General features: G+C 48.5%; 8 protein-coding genes across 8 annotated transcripts; 3 read left to right on the forward strand and 5 right to left on the reverse strand.

Annotated features, from left to right (window-relative positions):
- Window positions 1-423: 423 nt before the first annotated feature.
- On the forward strand, window positions 424-2,738 carry trpB (tryptophan synthase TRP5; the record flags this gene model as incomplete). Its single annotated transcript, XM_057245543.1, has 3 exons — window positions 424-559; window positions 624-927; window positions 989-2,738. The coding sequence occupies 3 exons, from the start codon at window positions 424-426 to the stop codon at window positions 2,736-2,738; spliced, it is 2,190 nt and encodes a 729-aa protein (XP_057093806.1).
- A 957-nt stretch (window positions 2,739-3,695) lies between these two features.
- Window positions 3,696-5,863, reverse strand: N7529_010017 (H(+)-transporting V1 sector ATPase subunit B; the record flags this gene model as incomplete). Its single annotated transcript, XM_057245544.1, has 10 exons — window positions 3,696-3,976; window positions 4,042-4,218; window positions 4,272-4,282; window positions 4,344-4,374; window positions 4,438-4,918; window positions 4,976-5,281; window positions 5,356-5,375; window positions 5,463-5,527; window positions 5,584-5,603; window positions 5,762-5,863. 10 exons carry the CDS (start codon window positions 5,861-5,863, stop codon window positions 3,696-3,698), a joined length of 1,494 nt encoding a protein of 497 aa, XP_057093807.1.
- Window positions 5,864-6,418: 555 nt separating this feature from the next.
- N7529_010018 (universal stress protein family domain protein) lies at window positions 6,419-8,565 on the reverse strand (the record flags this gene model as incomplete). The annotated part of the gene is made up of 3 exons (XM_057245545.1): window positions 6,419-6,596; window positions 6,696-7,515; window positions 7,578-8,565. The coding sequence occupies 3 exons, from the start codon at window positions 8,563-8,565 to the stop codon at window positions 6,419-6,421; spliced, it is 1,986 nt and encodes a 661-aa protein (XP_057093808.1).
- A 736-nt stretch (window positions 8,566-9,301) lies between these two features.
- On the reverse strand, window positions 9,302-10,240 carry N7529_010019 (DnaJ domain protein; the record flags this gene model as incomplete). Its single annotated transcript, XM_057245546.1, has 2 exons — window positions 9,302-10,044; window positions 10,096-10,240. 2 exons carry the CDS (start codon window positions 10,238-10,240, stop codon window positions 9,302-9,304), a joined length of 888 nt encoding a protein of 295 aa, XP_057093809.1.
- A 377-nt stretch (window positions 10,241-10,617) lies between these two features.
- On the forward strand, window positions 10,618-11,310 carry N7529_010020 (putative DRAP deaminase; the record flags this gene model as incomplete). Its single annotated transcript, XM_057245547.1, has 1 exon — window positions 10,618-11,310. The coding sequence occupies one exon, from the start codon at window positions 10,618-10,620 to the stop codon at window positions 11,308-11,310; it is 693 nt and encodes a 230-aa protein (XP_057093810.1).
- A 399-nt stretch (window positions 11,311-11,709) lies between these two features.
- Window positions 11,710-12,919, forward strand: N7529_010021 (OB-fold domain-containing protein; the record flags this gene model as incomplete). Its single annotated transcript, XM_057245548.1, has 2 exons — window positions 11,710-11,842; window positions 12,165-12,919. 2 exons carry the CDS (start codon window positions 11,710-11,712, stop codon window positions 12,917-12,919), a joined length of 888 nt encoding a protein of 295 aa, XP_057093811.1.
- Window positions 12,920-13,239: 320 nt separating this feature from the next.
- Window positions 13,240-15,238, reverse strand: N7529_010022 (uncharacterized protein; the record flags this gene model as incomplete). The annotated part of the gene is made up of 3 exons (XM_057245549.1): window positions 13,240-14,228; window positions 14,285-14,387; window positions 14,441-15,238. 3 exons carry the CDS (start codon window positions 15,236-15,238, stop codon window positions 13,240-13,242), a joined length of 1,890 nt encoding a protein of 629 aa, XP_057093812.1.
- Window positions 15,239-16,422: 1,184 nt separating this feature from the next.
- Window positions 16,423-17,344, reverse strand: N7529_010023 (uncharacterized protein; the record flags this gene model as incomplete). The annotated part of the gene is made up of 6 exons (XM_057245550.1): window positions 16,423-16,536; window positions 16,604-16,726; window positions 16,777-16,905; window positions 16,952-17,162; window positions 17,238-17,264; window positions 17,319-17,344. The coding sequence occupies 6 exons, from the start codon at window positions 17,342-17,344 to the stop codon at window positions 16,423-16,425; spliced, it is 630 nt and encodes a 209-aa protein (XP_057093813.1).
- Window positions 17,345-18,379: the final 1,035 nt, after the last annotated feature.

An 18,379-nucleotide genomic window follows, 5' to 3' on the forward strand; every position in this document is an offset into this window, starting at 1 on the left:
CCAAAAGAGGTATGATAAAGTGAATTTTCAATGAGCTCTCTATCCGCCAGAACCTCTACAATTGTATTGCATCGAAGCAATTGTACGATCTTAACCACGTTCCACGTGACAGACAAAGCCCTTTTTTATATCATAAAGTCACATGATCTAATATCTTATCTAAGTCCATCTATCTTCACGTGACACGCGGGGGGTCCGAAGGCGGCGTCGAAAAAGGCAATTGCAGTTGACTCATTGAGGTCGTTTGCTCTCTTCATCTCAACTTTACAACTTATCTCCCTTACCTGACGTTTGTCATATATTACATCGTCCAAAATTGCATATAAATAAGGACGATTGCCTCAATTGGGCTTTCCCTCTTCCATCTCTCTTATCCTCACCACATTCTTTTGCCCCGCCACCTTTCTTACATATTGATTAAAGATGGACGCAATTAAGCAGACCTTTGCCAAGTGCAAGCAGGAGAAGCGCGCTGCTCTTGTGGCCTACATTACCGCGGGATATCCCACCGTTGATGAAGCTGTTGACATCATCCTCGGCCTCGAGAATGGTGGAGCCGGTACTTTACTCTCAATCCTCGATGACTCGGACGATCTTTACTGACAGCCTGGATCAAAATCTAGATATCATCGAACTCGGTATTCCCTTCACAGACCCCATCGCCGACGGCCCCACCATCCAGACTGCCAACACTAAGGCTCTTGAGAATGGTGTTACTCTCACTATGGTACTGGAGTTTGTTCGCACAGCCCGCCGCCGTGGCTTGAAGGCTCCCGTCATGCTAATGGGTTATTTCAACCCTGTCCTTCACTACGGAGAAGAGCGTATGCTTAAAGATTGCAAGGAGGCTGGTGTGAACGGTTTCATCATGGTTGACCTGCCCCCAGAGGAGGCTGTCCGCTTCCGCGACCTCTGTGCCGAGAACAGGTAAGTTTCGACCATTGTATTATGCACTTTTGTCTCAATATCTAAAATTTTGTCTCTTTAGCCTTTCATACGTTCCCCTTATTGCCCCTTCTACATCCGACGAGCGTATGCGTCTTCTCTGCAAGATTGCCGACTCCTTCATCTACGTCGTGTCCCGTATGGGTGTCACTGGTGCCACCGGCAAGCTGAGCGACAAAATTCCCCAGCTCCTGGCTCGAGTTCACGAATACTCCGGTAACGTCCCTGCTGCATTGGGATTCGGTGTCAGCACCCGTGAGCACTTCCTGTCCCTCCAAGGCTTAGCCGAGGGCGTCGTTATCGGCAGTCAGATCATCACCGTCGTTGGCCAGGCCCCTAAAGGCCAGGCCGCCAAGGCTGCCGAAGAGTACTTGTCCAGCGTTACTGGACGCAAGCGCGAACGTGATGCTGCGGGCGCCTGGACTCGCGAAATCAACACCATCGAGGCCGTTGAGAAGGCCATGGAAGAGGCCCAGCAGCAGCCTTCCCATGACGCCCAGCCCACCAGGGTCATCACTGATGATGACGTTCCTGCTGGACCTGGTCTTGCTGACCAGCTTGAAGCACTGAACGTGACCAAGGACCAATTTGCCCTGCCATCCCGCTTCGGTGCGTTCGGTGGACAATATGTCCCCGAGTCCCTCATGGACTGCCTGGCGGAGCTTGAGCGCGGATTCGATACCGCCAACAAAGACCCCAAGTTCTGGGAGGAATTCCGTTCTTACTATCCCTACATGGGCCGCCCCAGCAGCCTTCACCTGGCTCAACGTTTGACTGAACACGTTGGCGGTGCTAACATCTGGTTGAAGCGTGAGGATCTTAACCACACCGGAAGTCATAAGATTAACAACGCTCTTGGCCAAATTCTGATTGCCCGTCGCTTGGGCAAGACCCGCATTATTGCTGAGACTGGTGCTGGACAGCACGGTGTCGCCACCGCTACCGTTTGTGCCAAGTTTGGCATGGCTTGTACCGTTTTTATGGGCGCCGAGGATGTTCGTCGCCAAGGCCTCAACGTCTTCCGCATGAAGCTTCTTGGTGCCGAAGTCGTTGCAGTCGAGGCTGGTAGCCGTACTCTGCGTGATGCAGTCAACGAGGCTCTCCGCGCCTGGGTTGTGGAGTTGGACACCACTCACTACATTATTGGTTCCGCCATTGGTCCCCACCCCTTCCCTACCATCGTCCGTACCTTCCAGTCCGTTATCGGTGATGAAACCAAGGAGCAGATGCAGGCCCAAATTGGCAAGCTCCCCGATGCCGTTGTCGCCTGTGTTGGTGGCGGCAGCAACGCTGTCGGCATGTTCTACCCCTTCTCAAACGATCCTAGCGTCAAGCTTCTCGGCGTTGAGGCTGGTGGTGATGGTATCGACACCAACCGCCACTCCGCCACTCTGTCCGGTGGCTCCCACGGTGTTCTCCACGGTGTGCGCACATACGTCCTGCAGAATGAGCATGGCCAGATCTCGGAGACCCACTCCATCTCAGCTGGTCTTGATTACCCCGGTGTCGGACCTGAGCTTGCCAACTGGAAGGACATGAACCGTGCCACATTCATTGCCGCCGACGACAGCCAGGCACTTGCTGGATTCCGTGCTCTTGCTCAGCACGAGGGTATCATTCCTGCTCTGGAGTCTTCCCACGCTGTCTGGGGTGTCATGGAGCTCGCCAAGACCATGAAGAAGGGCCAGAACGTCGTTTTGAACGTTAGTGGTCGTGGTGACAAGGATGTCCAGCAAGTTGCTGACGAACTTCCCCGTATTGGCCCCAAGATCGGTTGGGATCTGCGCTTCTAAGCATCTCGCATCTCGGTTGAAACTTTGCTTCTAAGCTCATGGCCTTTGTTCTGTTCTTTTCTTTTTTCGGGTCAGTCAATTAGTCCACAAGCACTAATTACTTTTTTGTTTCATATGTCTTTCTTTCTTTTTGCGACTCGCTTCTTTGCGAGATTTCATGATCCCTTCATGCTTTATGCCTTACACTCATACATTGCGGGACTTCATGGAAAAAGCGTTTCCTTTGATTTCTTTTCGTTGCCCCTGCGCTCGGGGTTCTCTCATTAGATAGAGGATCAAAAACACGTTGATATCCCCATTTTTTAAGTCTACTCTTTTCTTCTTCCGTTGAAATTAGTCCAGTTAAGTGTGTTTACTCCAGCTCATGTTTGGTGCCTCGGTTCCACCTATGGTCGAAAATGCGTACAAACGAGTCCGTAGGTAATGTAATCCCTGGATTAGAAAGGCCGGATCCATCGAATTTAATCCAATTATCACTACCAGAAAGGCAACTACATTTGCTTGCCAAGGGCCAAAGTTTCTGCGTTGGTGCCTCAAGGCCAAATAGAAAGCCTCGGGCCTCAATTTTGTCGACTCGTGATACTGAAACTAATGCTCCCTAAATCAAGGCTATGAACTGCATGTTTCTACACAATTTTGCTCTATATACTTTATTATACTCTATAAAGCGATGCTTAGAATTTCCATGAAGCTCTACAAAAAGAGCAAAGCTAGATTCATTCTCTACAGCTTGATAACGAAAATGGTCGAAAAAGATTCGGCTTTGTGAGTGTTTCATGCTTGACCGGGGAAAACAAGTAAAAGTACCAAGAACTGCACGACAGGAACAAGAAATAAGAAAGGAGTATATGCAATTGAAATCGACAAACGGAATCCCCGTAGCCAAAGCTTTCTCATTATCTCGGATCCCTCTTCAAAACTGTAGTTTGGAACAAAGAACAGCTACACTTACACACCTCATGCATCGATGAGGTTCTCTCCATCGCGCGTATCCTTGTTAGGGATCTTGCGGCCTTGGCGAGCGTAGAACTCATCCAGAGTGCGCTTAGGCACACGGTTAAGCAGTTCCTTGGGGTAGACGCGGAGTAGGTTCCAGGCGATGTCAAGGGACTCTTGGATCGTGCGGGACTCGTAGGGCGACTGGCTGATGAAGGTGCGTTCGAATTTCTCCAGGAATTCGAGAGAGAGCTTGTCCTCTGAAGACAGGGCCTCTTCTCCGACGACGGCTTTCATGGCAGCTGTTTAAAGGCTTGGAATTAGATACGACGTATGTAGGTTGGGAGAAGAATATGTTAAAACCTACCGGCGTCACGACCAATGGCGTATTTGGCGTACAGCTGGTTAGAGACGTCGGAATGGTCCTTGCGGGTGCGACCCTCGCCGATAGCGGATTTCATCAACCGGGAGAGCGATGGCAGGACGTTAATTGGTGGGTAAATACCGCGGTTGTCGAGTTGACGATCAATGAAGATTTGTCCCTCTGATAATATGTTAGTAAACAACTCAGGAAAATTCACTCTTACTGATACGCACCTGTAATATATCTATATAGGGTGGGAGTTTGGTTAGTTGTGCTTGACTGAGTTTGGGGAGAATGATAGATACCCAGTAAGATCAGGAATGGGATGAGTGATATCTATATAGTTGGTTAGTTGTGCTTGACTTGGTTTAGGGGGTAGATGATCTTTGGGTCACGCACCATCGTTAGGCATGGTCAGAATAGGAATCTGTGTGATGGAACCGTTACGTCCCTGCACTCGTCCAGCACGCTCGTAGAGCGTAGACAAATCTGTGTACATGTAACCAGGGTAACCACGACGACCGGGCACTTCTTCTCTGGCGGCAGAAACCTCACGGAGGGCATCACAGTAGGCGGATAAGTCAGTCATGATAACGAGGACGTGCTTCTCGAGCTGATAGGCGTAGTATTCGGCGGTGGTCAAAGCTAGACGAGGAGTAATAATGCGCTCAATTGTAGGGTCGTTGGCCAAGTTGAGGAAAAGAGTGGTACGCTCCATACTTCCGTTCTCCTCGAAGTCGCGAGTGAAGAAACGGGCAGTCTCCATGTTAACACCCATAGCGGCGAAGACGATAGAGAAGTTCTCCTCGTGGCCATCGTGGACATCCTTTGTGGGCTTAGCCAAACTGGCTTGTCGACAAATCTGCGCGGCAATTTCGTTCTATGAAATGGTTAGCTCCACTGGTCTGCTTGGAGATTTGACATGGGGATGTTGTACATGGGGCAGACCAGCAGCGGAGAAGATGGGAATCTTCTGTCCACGGGCGATAGAGTTCATTGTATCAATAGCGGAGATACCGGTTGAAATCATTTCCTCGGGATACACTCGGGAGTAAGGGTTGATAGGCTGGCCATTGATATCGAGGTAGTCCTCTGCCAATACCTTGGGACCCTTGTCGATAGCGCGCCCAGAACCGTCGAAAACTCGACCCAGCATATCCTCGGACACACCGAGCTTCATGCTGTGGCCGCTGAATTTGACTTTGGTCCTCTTCACATCGATACCAGGGGTTCCTTCAAACACCTAATTGTAGACAAGCTGTGTTAATGCCGTATACGTTGATTGGGGTGGGTAACTGCATGGGTCTGCGTCCGTACCTGCACAACAGCTCGGTTTCCTAATCAAAGATAGATTGGTTAGACTCCGTGTTTAGATCCATGTAATCACATCGATAGCTCAAAAATGTGGGGAACGGGGAACGCACCTCTGGCTTCCAGAACCTGGCCACTGCGCTCTGTGCCGTCCGCCAATGTTAAGGTGACAATTTCACTACCCGGGACATGTTAGTTGCATAAATGAAGAATATCGGCGGACGATCTATTTACTTGAACCTAGGGAATTTGACCTATTTCACAGCATGTTATTAGCATATAGCTCCCTTCGATCACATAAGTCGCGGAAAGAAATATGGGCAGCTAGAAAAGCCGGAGGCCTTTATTTCTGGCAGCCTTGCTGAGTATATGGAGGTTGATAGCTCCCTCCAATCACTGCGCATCGACTTACATTCTCGAGGACGACCAGCGGTCCGTTGATCTTGTTGATTGTCCCATATTCTGGCTGGGGGTTGACCCTCATGCGAGTCCGGGTATCGAGTAAGTCGGCCATGGCGAAGGCTCAGGGTCGAGTAACAAATAGGCAATGATAGGAAGGTGAGCAAAGGTGGAACTGGGGGGTTGATCTGTCTCGATGGAGCTCGGCGGTGACGTTGCACGTGATGTCCAATTGCGTAGGCCTGGCCGTATTTGCTTGGCGTTCCCTTCTATGTCCTCAGTTGCTACGGAGTATAGTTATATTTAACTACAATAAACAATTCCTTACATCCTCTTTGCAGTTTTATTATCAGGATTTGTTGATGCACCGCAATTCTAGCCCTTCGGGAAGTCCAGCACAGAGCTGGGGTGGATTTTCTTCAGAAGTTACATACAAAACAGGGCCCGAATACTCTGGTCTACCAACCGAGAAAAAGAAGAATGATATAAGGGGAGACTATAAGCCCATAAAAAGTGGGGTATCCGTGTAATAATAGAGAAGAGGGCAAAAGCCCCATATCTAATGCACTGTTTGAACCGCTGCGCAAGATGACAGTAGTCTTGCCACAGAGTATAAAAATGCAAGCCAGAAGAAGTAGAAGAAGAGAAAAAGAAGAAACAAAGTGCCACATCAGTCCACCTTCGCCTGAGAAAGGCTCTTTGGGGTTATTAGATTATTGGATAGGCGCACATTCGCAGTACCCTTGAGTTTCTCTTTCCAAGTATGTCTCTTCAGTTTTCGGCGTGCGACCATCACTGGTACAGAGGAACTGGAAAGGAGGTAGTTGGAGAACGAGCCAAGGAGAACACTGAGGTAGGTGTTAGTTCCATTTTCTGTTTGAGAAACCGCAACATGGGGGCTGGTAGGAGACTTACCCTTTCAAGGCACTCTGGCCCCGAGCACCCACAATAACGAGTGTTGGTTCCAGCGCATCAATCTAAGAGCAGAGTTAGTGGCGTTGATAATGCTTTGAGAGAGGAGAGAACCAACGGCTTCGGTGATCATAGATTTCGGGTTCTTGCAGTGAATCACTTCCACGGCAATACGGACCTGCAAGACCGTTTTGCGCAGCAGGTTCACGCAAGTCTGAGACACGGTCTCAACTGCCCGTACCCGTTCCGCCTCCGCGATAGACGCTCCTCGAGAATCAGCAGAATGTGTTTTGCTGCTAGTACCGGTTCCGAGACGACCCAGGATCGTACGTGATCCATGTTGGTTTGCTTCTTTTGTCTGGCTGCCAACAACAGCTGTTGCATCTTTCATCACCTTTGCTCCCTCACCAACCTGAACGGCCGAGGTGGTTGTCGAATCCTCGTGCATGACGTAGATGGCGTAGATTGTGTCTCCATCTCTCAGAACTGTTCCAATGGTCCACTCGAGTGCATATACCGACTCTTCACTTAGGTCGGTGGCAATTAAATATTTGCGCGGTCGACGACGGCTGCCATCTCCTTGATCTTGCAGAGTTGAAAAGTTGCCGCGAACGATGGTTCTAATTGATCGGTTGGGGACACCATTATCAATTGCCGACATGGAAATGCTGAGCTTCTGGGCACGATGAATGTCGCCAATCTCAGCTTCATCCTCGGAACCGTAAGGTGTGCCAGCAACCGACTGAAGGCGAGGAGTCGGGATGTCGAAACTTGTCTGTGGATGTACAACAGCCTTCAAAGCAGATTTCCGGGGTTTCTTTCCTTGTGACCCGCTTGACTTGTCATACGATTTTTCTGTGATGCAAGGTTAGTAAATCAGGCTGCTTATAAATGTGGGTCTGGTAAAAGCAACATACGTTCTTCGGGCTGTGTTGGCTTGTTATCCTTGGGGGTTTCAAAATCACTTTTGGTGATAGATGTAATATCAGAACCCTTCTTCTTCTTGCTGCGGCCTCTTTGGCCCTCGAGAGTACTGTCGTCATCACTTGAGGTGTCGTGGGCTTCATCCTCGCTGCTCTCAATCATGTTCTTATCGCGGTCGAACACGTCCTTGGGTAGTCGCTCTCCTCCTTCCTCTGAGGCTGTGGGTTTGATATAAGCAGGAAGACTCCCAGATGGTCTCACCAGTGCGTCGTCAGACTTATTGAGGGAATCGTTTATAATTACTGCGTTCCCCTTTTCCGAACTAGTAGGAGCTCGCTTGAAAGTTTCGATGTGTGAAGAATGGCCACCAGACGAACCGGGCCGACCCCGCTCCGGGGAATGGGGAGACCTGGAGTCAAGTGACGATCCACGCTGGGAAGATCCCCGTGATGTGTCTTGAAGATGGGAAGATCCCTGTGAAGAGTCCCGACGGAAGCTTTTGAATCGGTTAGACACCATGGCAGCCATGCTCTTCCGGCCTTGAGATCTGTCCCGCGCTTGGAGAAAACGCTTTTTGATATGAGGATTTTCCCCAGAATTTGCGTCATAATCATTGCCAAGCCGGCCTGTAGTTGGTCGAACAATGTCAACAGGCTGGTCGGATGATCTGCGAGGGATAACCCCAGGATCAGCCGTGTGCCGCTCTGGCGAACTTGGAGCAGATGCCATAGCTGAGGAAATGATGCGTAAAGGCGATGACACAAGTGGTTCGACTGGACTGCGCGTTGAGGTGCCTCTAGGCGAATAAGTTGTTCCGCCCGCACCCTTGGACTGCGGGGCAATAAGTAAACTCTGTAGAGCGCGATTCAGGCTCGACTGTCTCTCGTTTATTGGAGTTGTTGATACAGTTGATTGACCACTGGGGCTTTTGAGTTGTTCTGTGCTTGATATGGGAGAGGTTCGATCAGTGTGGTACGACATTGTGGCACCGCCTCCGGCCTGTGGGGAACCCAGTGAGCCGCTCATCCAACAATCCGCGCCAAGCACTGAGGAATGTGGAGTAAATCGCCTAGTTATGACGAGCGTGTTGCCGGGGATGGTCTCAAAGTACCGAAAATTGTAGGTAGCTGCCGCTTGGGGGTGTAATGTCGAAAAAATCGGATATAGCTCAGAGGAAAATAAGGTGGTTTAAGGTAGTGGCAATGTTGATAATCTGGCAACCGGAATCTGTATAAAAAACCTACAGAGATCTGCTCTGAGAAATTCAAAGAAACAGGTGAACACAAAGAATAGTGAGGGGACAGAAAAGTGAAAGCAGGTTGGGAGTAAGAGCCCAATCTGAGGCTTCTTACTGCAGCCACGCCGAGTTGGTGGCTGCATGTCCACCAGAATGCAGGCTAGGATATTATTTCCCAACTGTAATCAATTAAATTGAATTTATGATTAGGATGTAGCTACCATGTGTCAATTGTGTACATACCTGAGAGCATCATTACAGATGTAGAGCCAACCAAGCCATTTACAACATTGGAAGACACGGAGCCAAGACACAAAACTACTCCATACCTCACGGAGCATATAATAGACCCACGATTTCAAGGATAAAATCAAATTAAGCATTTCTAACCTGTCCAGATGCAATCACAAAACGCCTAGCTTTACTAAACCACCATGATAAGCGCCGAGACATGACACATGAATAATAATCAAACACTACTCAAGCCTTGACCCTCTTTGACTTGGGCTTTGTGCTCTTACGAGCACCAACAGCAGCAAAAGCCTCCTCGGAAGGCTCATCATCCCCAAGGCGCTTGTCGCCAGGCTGCGCATACTTCTGCTCTAGTCTAGAGAGGAAATCTCCGCCGCGGTCCTTTTGGCGCTGAGAAATAATAGCTTGAAGTGCATCCAGATCGCCAGCGCCCCTGGAGCTCGTAGAGCCAGCACCGCCCTTCTTCTTCTTCTTCGCATCCATCTTCTTCTTTTCTTTCGCCGCCTCTGCGGCTTCCTTCTGTGCCTTCTTCACACGCTGCTGTTTCTTCCTCTCAGATTCTTGGGAATATGCCTTGAAATCCTCAACCTCCTCATCAGCAATAGCCTGGTCGATAATCGCACGGAACCGTTCATCGTCCTCAAGCACATTGGACAACATGACAGTCTCATAAATGGCATCCATGTCACCCTCGTGCATCTCATACGCGGCGAGCAGGTCATTCTTCTCCTCTTCTGAGTTCTGATAGCTCTTCTGGAATTCCGAAATCTTGTGGGAGTCAATCATTGCCGAGAATTGTTCGCGGTAGAAGTCCATCCAGTTGAAGTCGCTGTCTTCGCCGAAGGCTTCATCAGTGCTGCCGGTACGGTCGTATACGCTTCGTCGGTGGGGATCTGAGAGAACACCATATGCCAGTGCGATCTGCTGGAATTTTGCGTTGGCTGCTTCACGGGCATCTTCGCTCACCTTGTCTGCTCTCAAGTTAGCACGTTGTGTACTTTGGTGTAGGTGGAAATGCGTACCGGGATGGTTTCTCAAGGCACTCTTCTTATATGCGGTTTTAATAGCTTCCGTAGTGGCATCAGATGCGATGCCTAGAATCTTGTAGAGATCCTCCTCGGCGGAGGGCATTTCTGTATCGAGTGCGGGTTTCGCGTCTTTGGCCATTGTGAGATATTGTGACGCAACGAGCGTGATTCGGATAGGTCAGAAAATAAATCGATAGAGCTTCTCAATTTGGATATACTTGATCGAACGCCGCTGAGATTCGATAGACAAACAATTGTGGCGGTACACGGAAGGACTTTACGCGACTTGGACGCGACTGGCCATTTCGTCATTTTCTGCCGCTCCCCGCCTTGTCTATCAACCAACCCACTTTCAAGCTCACCCTGACAACGACACTTGACTCTCCTCAGCGTTGAAAAGGCGCAGAGATATTTCGATCCCAGTATTCAATCTATATATACAAACACATACCTTGACAATTTCCCTTCGGCACTACATCAGCAGCATCCAAACCAGCCACAATTGACATCACCACCATGGCGACAAGCACCTCCCCACACAGTCCCTACTTAAAGAAATGCCTCTCGCTAGCAGAGCAATCCCCTCCACGCCCAACAAACTTCCGCGTCGGCGCAATCCTCCTCTCTCGCAAAGACAATGACCCCACCTTCGCAGACGATCGGATCCTCTCAACGGGCTACACAATGGAGCTAGCAGGCAACACACACGCAGAGCAATGCTGCTTCTCCAACTACGCGGCTGTACATGAAGTCTCCGATGATAACGTTAGATCAGTGCTACCCGTTGAGTCCGACCGGAAGCTCGTCATGTACGTGACGATGGAGCCGTGCGGGAAGCGATTGTCGGGGAATGTGCCATGCGCCCAACGCATTGCGCAGACGACGGAGGGTGGCCGCGAGGGTATCAGTAAGGTTTACTTTGGTGTCAAGGAGCCTTCAACTTTTGTTGGGGAGTCGGAGGGTTGTCAGATGTTGACGAAGGCGGGTATTGAGTGGGAGCATGTGGGCGGGTTGGAGAAGGACATTTTGACGGTTGCCTTTGCGGGACATGAAAACTGGGAGGAGGAGGTTAAAGCTGCTTTGGAGAAGAATGGAGATGGTAATAACGATAATGTTAGTGCCGAGGAAAGACGCAGGCAAGAAGAGCAGCAGCAGCCGAGGAATCCGAAGAAGAGGATGATGGAAGGGGAGACCAATATCTATCTATAAAGAATGTAAGGCTTGATAGATTGGCTTGAAAGCGACGTAGACATGTCAGAAATGTTGGTTCATTAATGCCTAAAAGTTCAGTGTTAAGTGCAGAGCATCTGCCAAGTTACTCTTCTGGTTCTTTCGAGATCTCACAATGCCATTGAGCATCGGTCGTATGTACAAGGCTGTAGAACGAAGGGGTTGAAGCATCCCCAAGCTGAAGAGCTCACACGATAGACGGAAATTACTTCCCTCCTGAATTGTATTGCAAGTGGACGAACGCGATCGATATTTGGTTGGTATACAGCCACGTGACTCAAGCCGACTCTCATCTCCAGTCTGAGTTTCCAGTCCTACACGCAACCTGATTGCTTTCAATGTTTTCCCCGAAAAGCATTCAAATCTAAAGATGAGCCAATGGAGACAAGCAGCAATGAGAGCCTCGAATTCTACCCCGCGTTCTGCTTCAAGGCGTCACCAACGCACTTCACCTGGGTGAAAATGGGGGCTGCAGACGTACATCGTCTCCGAGAATTCGGAGGATTTTCGGGTATGTCACTAAGTATTTCTTTGTTTGTTTCAGTTTGTCGTGGTTTCCTAGGGTTCGACGTGTCTAGTGCCTGTGTGCATACTTGAGTCCTCTGCGCAGAGACTCAAAAAAGAGGCTTGCGCGAAGAAGTTGATATCGCGCGCTATACTTCCACTTTGTATTTTATCTATGCTTTCCTCGATTGTTCCCAGGTTTTGGGTCTGTTTTCACAATTCTGCATACCACGTCCCTAACATCGCCAAAACACTCAATATCTACACCTCAAATCACATCCAAGACCTATAATAATACATAAAAAAGTACCAAGCTAACACAATCTTAGTCCAAAACATATTCTTCTACAACAACCACCCAATTCGCTATGTCAGCCTAGTAGGCCTGATAGTAGCCCGGACAGACGTCTGGCGGCGCACACTCCTGACACTCGATGACAGCAGCGGTGCCACAATCGAGGTCGCAGTACTACAGAAGGTCAGCCCAAAACCGAGTGCCAGCAGCGCCAAAGAAGTTGAAGAAATCGAGACAAATATTTTCACTGGCCAACCTCTCAAAGAAGCCGGCGTAGAGCAAACGCCCTGGTCTGCGTTCTCGGTCACGACCCCAGGAACTCTTCAACCACCCGCACAGATAATACATACTACCACAACAGACCGTGACGAGATAGATATCTCGTCCCTCCAGCCTGGCACGCTAGTGCTAGTCAAAGGCGTTCTCTCGACTTTTCGCAACACAATGCAAGTAAATCTCGAGCGATTCAAAATAGTTGCCGATACAAATGCCGAAATGCGATTCTTGGATGATCGTCTGCGCTTCCTGATTGAAGTTCTCTCCGTGCCGTGGGTCCTTACAGATGATGAGATCGCTTCATTACAAGAAGCTGCCGAGAGAGGCGATGAGAAGGCTCTTGAGGACAGGAGACGTGCTGAGAAGAGGGCGAGGAAGAGGATCGAGCGTGAGGCGAAAGACGCTAGGGCTATTGCGCGGCAGTATGAGCGCGAGGAAAAGTTTAGGGAGAAGGAGCTAGGGGCTTTGAGAGAGGATGGGCAGAGGGTTATGAGGAAGTTTGGGTTCGGTTAGGTGTACAATTTGTGCGCGTGTATTTCCAAGTCAAGTCTGCTGTGCGCTTTTTTCTTCCATTGCTATAAATCAAACATATATATAAGATAGGAAACGTCAATCGTCATCGTCAGTCATTGCCCCAGAAAGAAGGGGTATTTTCGTGTTGAGAGAACGCCAGCTCGAGGGAATCGAAGCCAAAGCCAAAAGCTGAAAGCTGAAATCAAAGTGAATATCTCAAGATCAACCCCAGAGATAGAATCACCAGCCTGGAGCCGAGACCAGAAAGCAAAACAATCAAAAGAACATTGAACACAAAACTTGTCGTATAACATTTCAATTCAAGAAACCGACTGTTCAGCGGTAATACTTGTCATACCCATGCCCGGACCCCCCTGACCCCCAAGCATCCCAGTCGAAGGAAGGTACTCATCTGCATGCCGAGCCGCACGGCGACGATAACGAGCATCATCATCCGCAACAGGTGACTCAACAAACGGCTGATCCTGCGCCGACCAGCTATAGCGCGACTCCCGATCCCGCGGGAGATCACTTTCAGAATGCCTGTAATCACCTCTATTCTGATGATGCACGCTCCTTGAAGAACTGCGGCTGCCACGCGAGTACATATCATGCGCGTGTAGGGAGTCACGGTCTGAGCGCCTTGGCTTGGGAGTTGACTCCGAGGCTGAAGCAGACGGTCGGGACCTGGACGGAACATCTTCTTCGTACTTTTTGCCGCCGCCGCCCGGCGCGGCGCTGTAGGGTTTGCGCTCGCGCTCGATTGGGCCTGGGATTAAGACTTCTTCGTCGTCGCTGGCTGATGAGCGGTCCAATCCTGTTGTTGATGTTGATGCTGCGCGTAAGGGACGGCCTCTCTCGTATGAATGGCTTCGCTGGCTTGTGGAGGCGGAGTTCGATGGTGAGCGGCGGGTTGGGGGTTGGGGGTTTGTTGCTTCATTGCGTTCTTCCTCGGTTATATAGGGGAGGTCGACGTTGCAGTGTTTCATGATGTGGTCCTCAATTTTTTCTCTGGTCGATATGTCGGCCCTATCGGGGAAGAGACTACGGGGGAGCTCTTTGGGGAATCGCTCCTTTGTGTCGTCTGGGTTGCTGATTGGCATGTTTAGGACTGCTTTTGCCAGACGCCTGTGTTCGCGGTCTGGGTTGGCGATAATCATTTGAGTCGCCCATTGTTCAAAGCCTTTGGGTGTTAGGCCTGGGATGTCGGGGCGTTGTGTGGGATCGCCGTTCTTTTGGACGAGATGATGTTCGGCCTTGACTTCACGGAATAGTCGAGAAATTTGGGAAGTCCGGTCATCGAAAATATCTAGATATGGACTTAGAGAAGGTGTCAATGTAAAGATGTCCAATAAGAGTACCTACCATGCCATGGATAAGGATCATCGGGATCATGAGTGTCCAAGTAGAACTTTTGTAGCTTCTCGGGGCTAATGACAATACTCTTTTTCGGCTCATAGTCCTCAATCTAGTCGAGTTAGCCATTCATCCTCGGTACTGGAACAAAGCAAACTCATTTACCAAATGAACCGCAATCCCACGCAAGAACTGTCCCAATCTCCTTGTCGGCTTCTGCTTCTCCTCATCAAATAGCGTCTGCCAAACTCTTTCCAGAGTAGTCATTTCCATAACAGTAGCGTCTCGATCCGGGGGCCTAGGACGAGTCAAGTGGCTCCGACCGCTTTCCTGGCTGGAAACAGAGGCACGTCTATCAGTCGGGGGTGGGGGAGATCCCAGACTAGAATGACTACGCGGATAGCCCTCGTTATAGTCCGAAACGTAAGCTTGGAAATTGGTATCGATATTTCCAGGCAGCGAACTAGGCGGAGGGATGGAAGTGCTCCTCTGAGGCACAGCATGGGGTGACTCTGCGTTAACCCGTAAAGACGTGTCTGTTTGCCATGGTGGCTGCTGAGATTGCGAGCGGGGCGGGGGTGCACCAGACCCCTGTAGGTTGCTGTCCAACCCGGTCGTTTTGAGTTGCTGGATCACTGTCGCTGTGATTTGAGACAAAACCTCTGGCGACAGATAGCCTGTGGATCCACTGTTGTGAACAGCAGAATTCACTGCATCGTTGATATGTCCGCTGCTTGGGTTCTGGGTGTATCTTTGTGGTTCAGGATAGGCGTATGGCTCCGGCGCGTATGATTCCGAGGTTGGGTTTGCTGGTGATCCGGTCGGCATCTGCGGCTGAGGCATATTCAAGTGGTCCGTCTCGTGGTAAGGATATTGAGGGGCTTGTGAGTACCCATGCTCGTTTGCATCTGGGTTCATATTGCCCGTTTGATACTGGTTCGCGTAATATCCATCGTAGGCCATCGGTTCAATTCAGGGACGGTAAAGAAGCCCTCTCAGCACAAGGGGGGTTTTTCGATATGTGATAGAGATGCCCAGAGGGTGTGAAGGTAGATCAGCCACAGAAATCAAGATGTTCTCAAAAGTAAAGTAGGAGAGGTGTAATTAGAAAGATTACGAATTACATGGAAAAGAAAAGGTGGAGGGGCTAGTGGGGAGGGGGGGGATGAGAGCTGAGAGCGATACGCTGTGGCGATCTCAGATAATTTGCCCTTTGGAATATTTCTTTTCTCTTTGTGTTCCCTCGACGTCACTTGTTTACTAGTTAGGTCGCTCTTTAATATATTTGAGTGCCACAAATCTCCACTTGTCATATTGCTAGGGTAAAATTATTAACATAAAAGCGTTAAGATCGGCGGTTTACTAGAGCAAGGTGCATCTTCCATGCTATGCGTGCATATCAATTACAACTTTCTTGCACCTATCAGGGCTGGGAAGGACACTTTATTCAAAAATTAGCTATGTCATGCCCAACTGTCGGCTGGGATCCGAGGACTACCCCCAATCAGCCGATCAAAAGCACAGGTTTTGGGTTCGACTAGATATTCTTTATTGTGTCTTTTGAATTATCCCCATATTTGACTTTAAAAAGCAGTCAATACACTAATTATGTAGACATAAACACCATAGTGTTAAGATAAGTCGAACAGAAAGTGAATCAAAAAGTAAATAAACAATTCTATTTTTAGGAAGATGGTGGGTACCTACGATGTCATAACCATGGTACATACATGTATGCAATGGACCTGTCATCCAAATTGGTATCTTGTATACATTTGATACCTAAATATATATATATATATACATATGTATTTATGTACATATGTAAATAACTTGACAACTAGTTTATATCGAAGCTGATGGTTATAGTACCACACATCAAAGGTCTCAGAAAAGAGGTATAATTGAAATTTCATTTCACGTTCGCAGCTAACGATACCTAGATGGAGACTGGAAAAAAGAGAAGCTATTGGAGAAGAAAAAGAAGCAATAAGACGCTGCAAATAAAGCCATGGCAAGGCACATACCGCGCTGGAAACAGACTGTAGATAGAAGCATTGTGAACCACAGAAGAAATGTCCGTAGGAAGCGCACTGAAGAGCAATAAGACAAGATCAGATGGAGTTGCTTGTGCATCGTCTGTGGCCTCAAATATACTTGTATCCCTTCCATGGAGTACCGTCATTGACATTGATACCGTCGGAGGTCCATCCCGGGGCTGGTGTGGGTTCATCGACGGGCGTTGGCGACGCACGGTGGGCCTAATGTAACAAGTGAGTTAAGAAATTCAAGGATGTGAGGGAATGAAACGCTAGGCCAGTGACCAACCTTGACCTTATCAAAGAGACTTTTCCGCTTGTAAATTTCATCACTGCTGGCCACCAAACACCCACTCCGCTGGAATTGAACAAGAGCCGTGTCAATGTCGAAAACATCACTCTCTTGCAAAGTCTATACAATGATAAGCGAGATTTTGATAGTGACAGATTTTGATCACTCACCAGACCAACATCCTCCGTCAGACTCTGCAAGTCAGTAATATCTTCATCCTCCTCCTCGGGTGGCTCCAAAGAAGGGGGTTTGCCGCCGGCGTCGAGTGACTGCTGATAGTTCATGCATGGCTGGCAAAGCTATCAAAGAAGTTAGAGGAATTTAAGCATGCAAAAAAAGACATACAGGTTCTTCGCGGATTCGCTGATTTTTAGAGAACTGGGAGATGTCTAGTATGTGTCCACATTTGTAGCATTTGAGTTCGACAATCTGAGAGTTGGCGCATGGTGCACACTTGGCCACCTGCTGCTTCACGAAATCGAAGCCATAATCCTTGTAACTTGCTCGGCGGAGCTTGGTGAGCTGGCTGTTTGAGTATTGGCCGATCGTTCGAGACCTTTTGCAAACGCAGCAGATAATTCTGTACCGGTAAGCGAGGTTGCGTGGGACTGACGATTGTGCGGATATTTACTCGGATGGGAGTTTAGGCCGGCCGCCTCTGTTGTTACACTGTCAGCATATGTATGTTCCAAGATTATAATCTTTGACTCACATGAATTCACCTTTAGCTCTCAGCATTTTGGGTCGCAAAACAGTGGGTAGAAGGACTGACTGTTGAAGACGAGGAATTTTGAGGGAATATTGGAGAAAGGGCAGGAGACTTTAAAAGTGATGGCAGTAAGTCACCAAGATGGAATGCCCAGATGGTGATGAAAAGAAGCTGAAAATGGATTACCTAGGTAAAGTCAAGCAGTCAGTTTATATGTGCAAGGTATAGCAATTGCGCGTGAGAGAATTCGTGTGGTCGCTCTTTTGCAAAGTGAAGTTTTTAGCATATACAACCTTTCTCAGAACCAATTTGTTCGATTTTCTTGAACACAAACACTTCAAGATAAAATGATATGATTGTTACGTATATATAATTATGTAACTAGGAAACCATGTTAAGCGTAGCAAGATATATCTCATTATGTCATTACTTTATCATCATGTCTGAAGGAAGCTTGGAATTATAGAAAGCAGGTGAGAGATGTGATACATTGATAGGTATCAATAAATGCATACACCTGAAGAAACAAACAAAATGCACTAAACGTACACTTTGGGAGAATATTCTCGATAGTTATAACTTTGTATTTACTCAACTAGTACCTCCTTGGGTCTAGTTTTATATTGTTTGATGCTCCTTTTCAAAATTCCTCAGCTACTTTTATATCTGCGCTGGAAAATCTTGCTGGTGTCCAACAGATATATGCTGGAGTACCTATAGGCTGAAAGGTCTGAATAGTCAGTTTGTCGTGGTAATCCCAAAAGCCTACTGTACAACCAAAGCCTTGGCAGTGCTTTCTACAATGTGCAATCTAGTGTGTCACGACTGATTCTATATTTGAATGTAACATAAAACCCAGGATTTAAGTAAAGAGAGGCTCAAGGGCTCAAGGGCTCAGGGGCTTCAAGAGAGAAAGGATTAGAAATCAACCTCATGTCCACGTCAAGACGTTGATAGAATTCCCACATCTGGGCAGAAGGCGGTTCAATATCCGTAGATAGAAGCATAGCAAGATAGCCTCTGCATTAGTGGCAATAGACTGAATATTGAATTAGACTAGCGAG

This window comes from Penicillium soppii (genome assembly GCF_028829465.1).
Source record: "Penicillium soppii strain IBT 18220 chromosome Unknown utg000007l, whole genome shotgun sequence".
Classification (NCBI taxonomy): domain Eukaryota; kingdom Fungi; phylum Ascomycota; class Eurotiomycetes; order Eurotiales; family Aspergillaceae; genus Penicillium; species Penicillium soppii.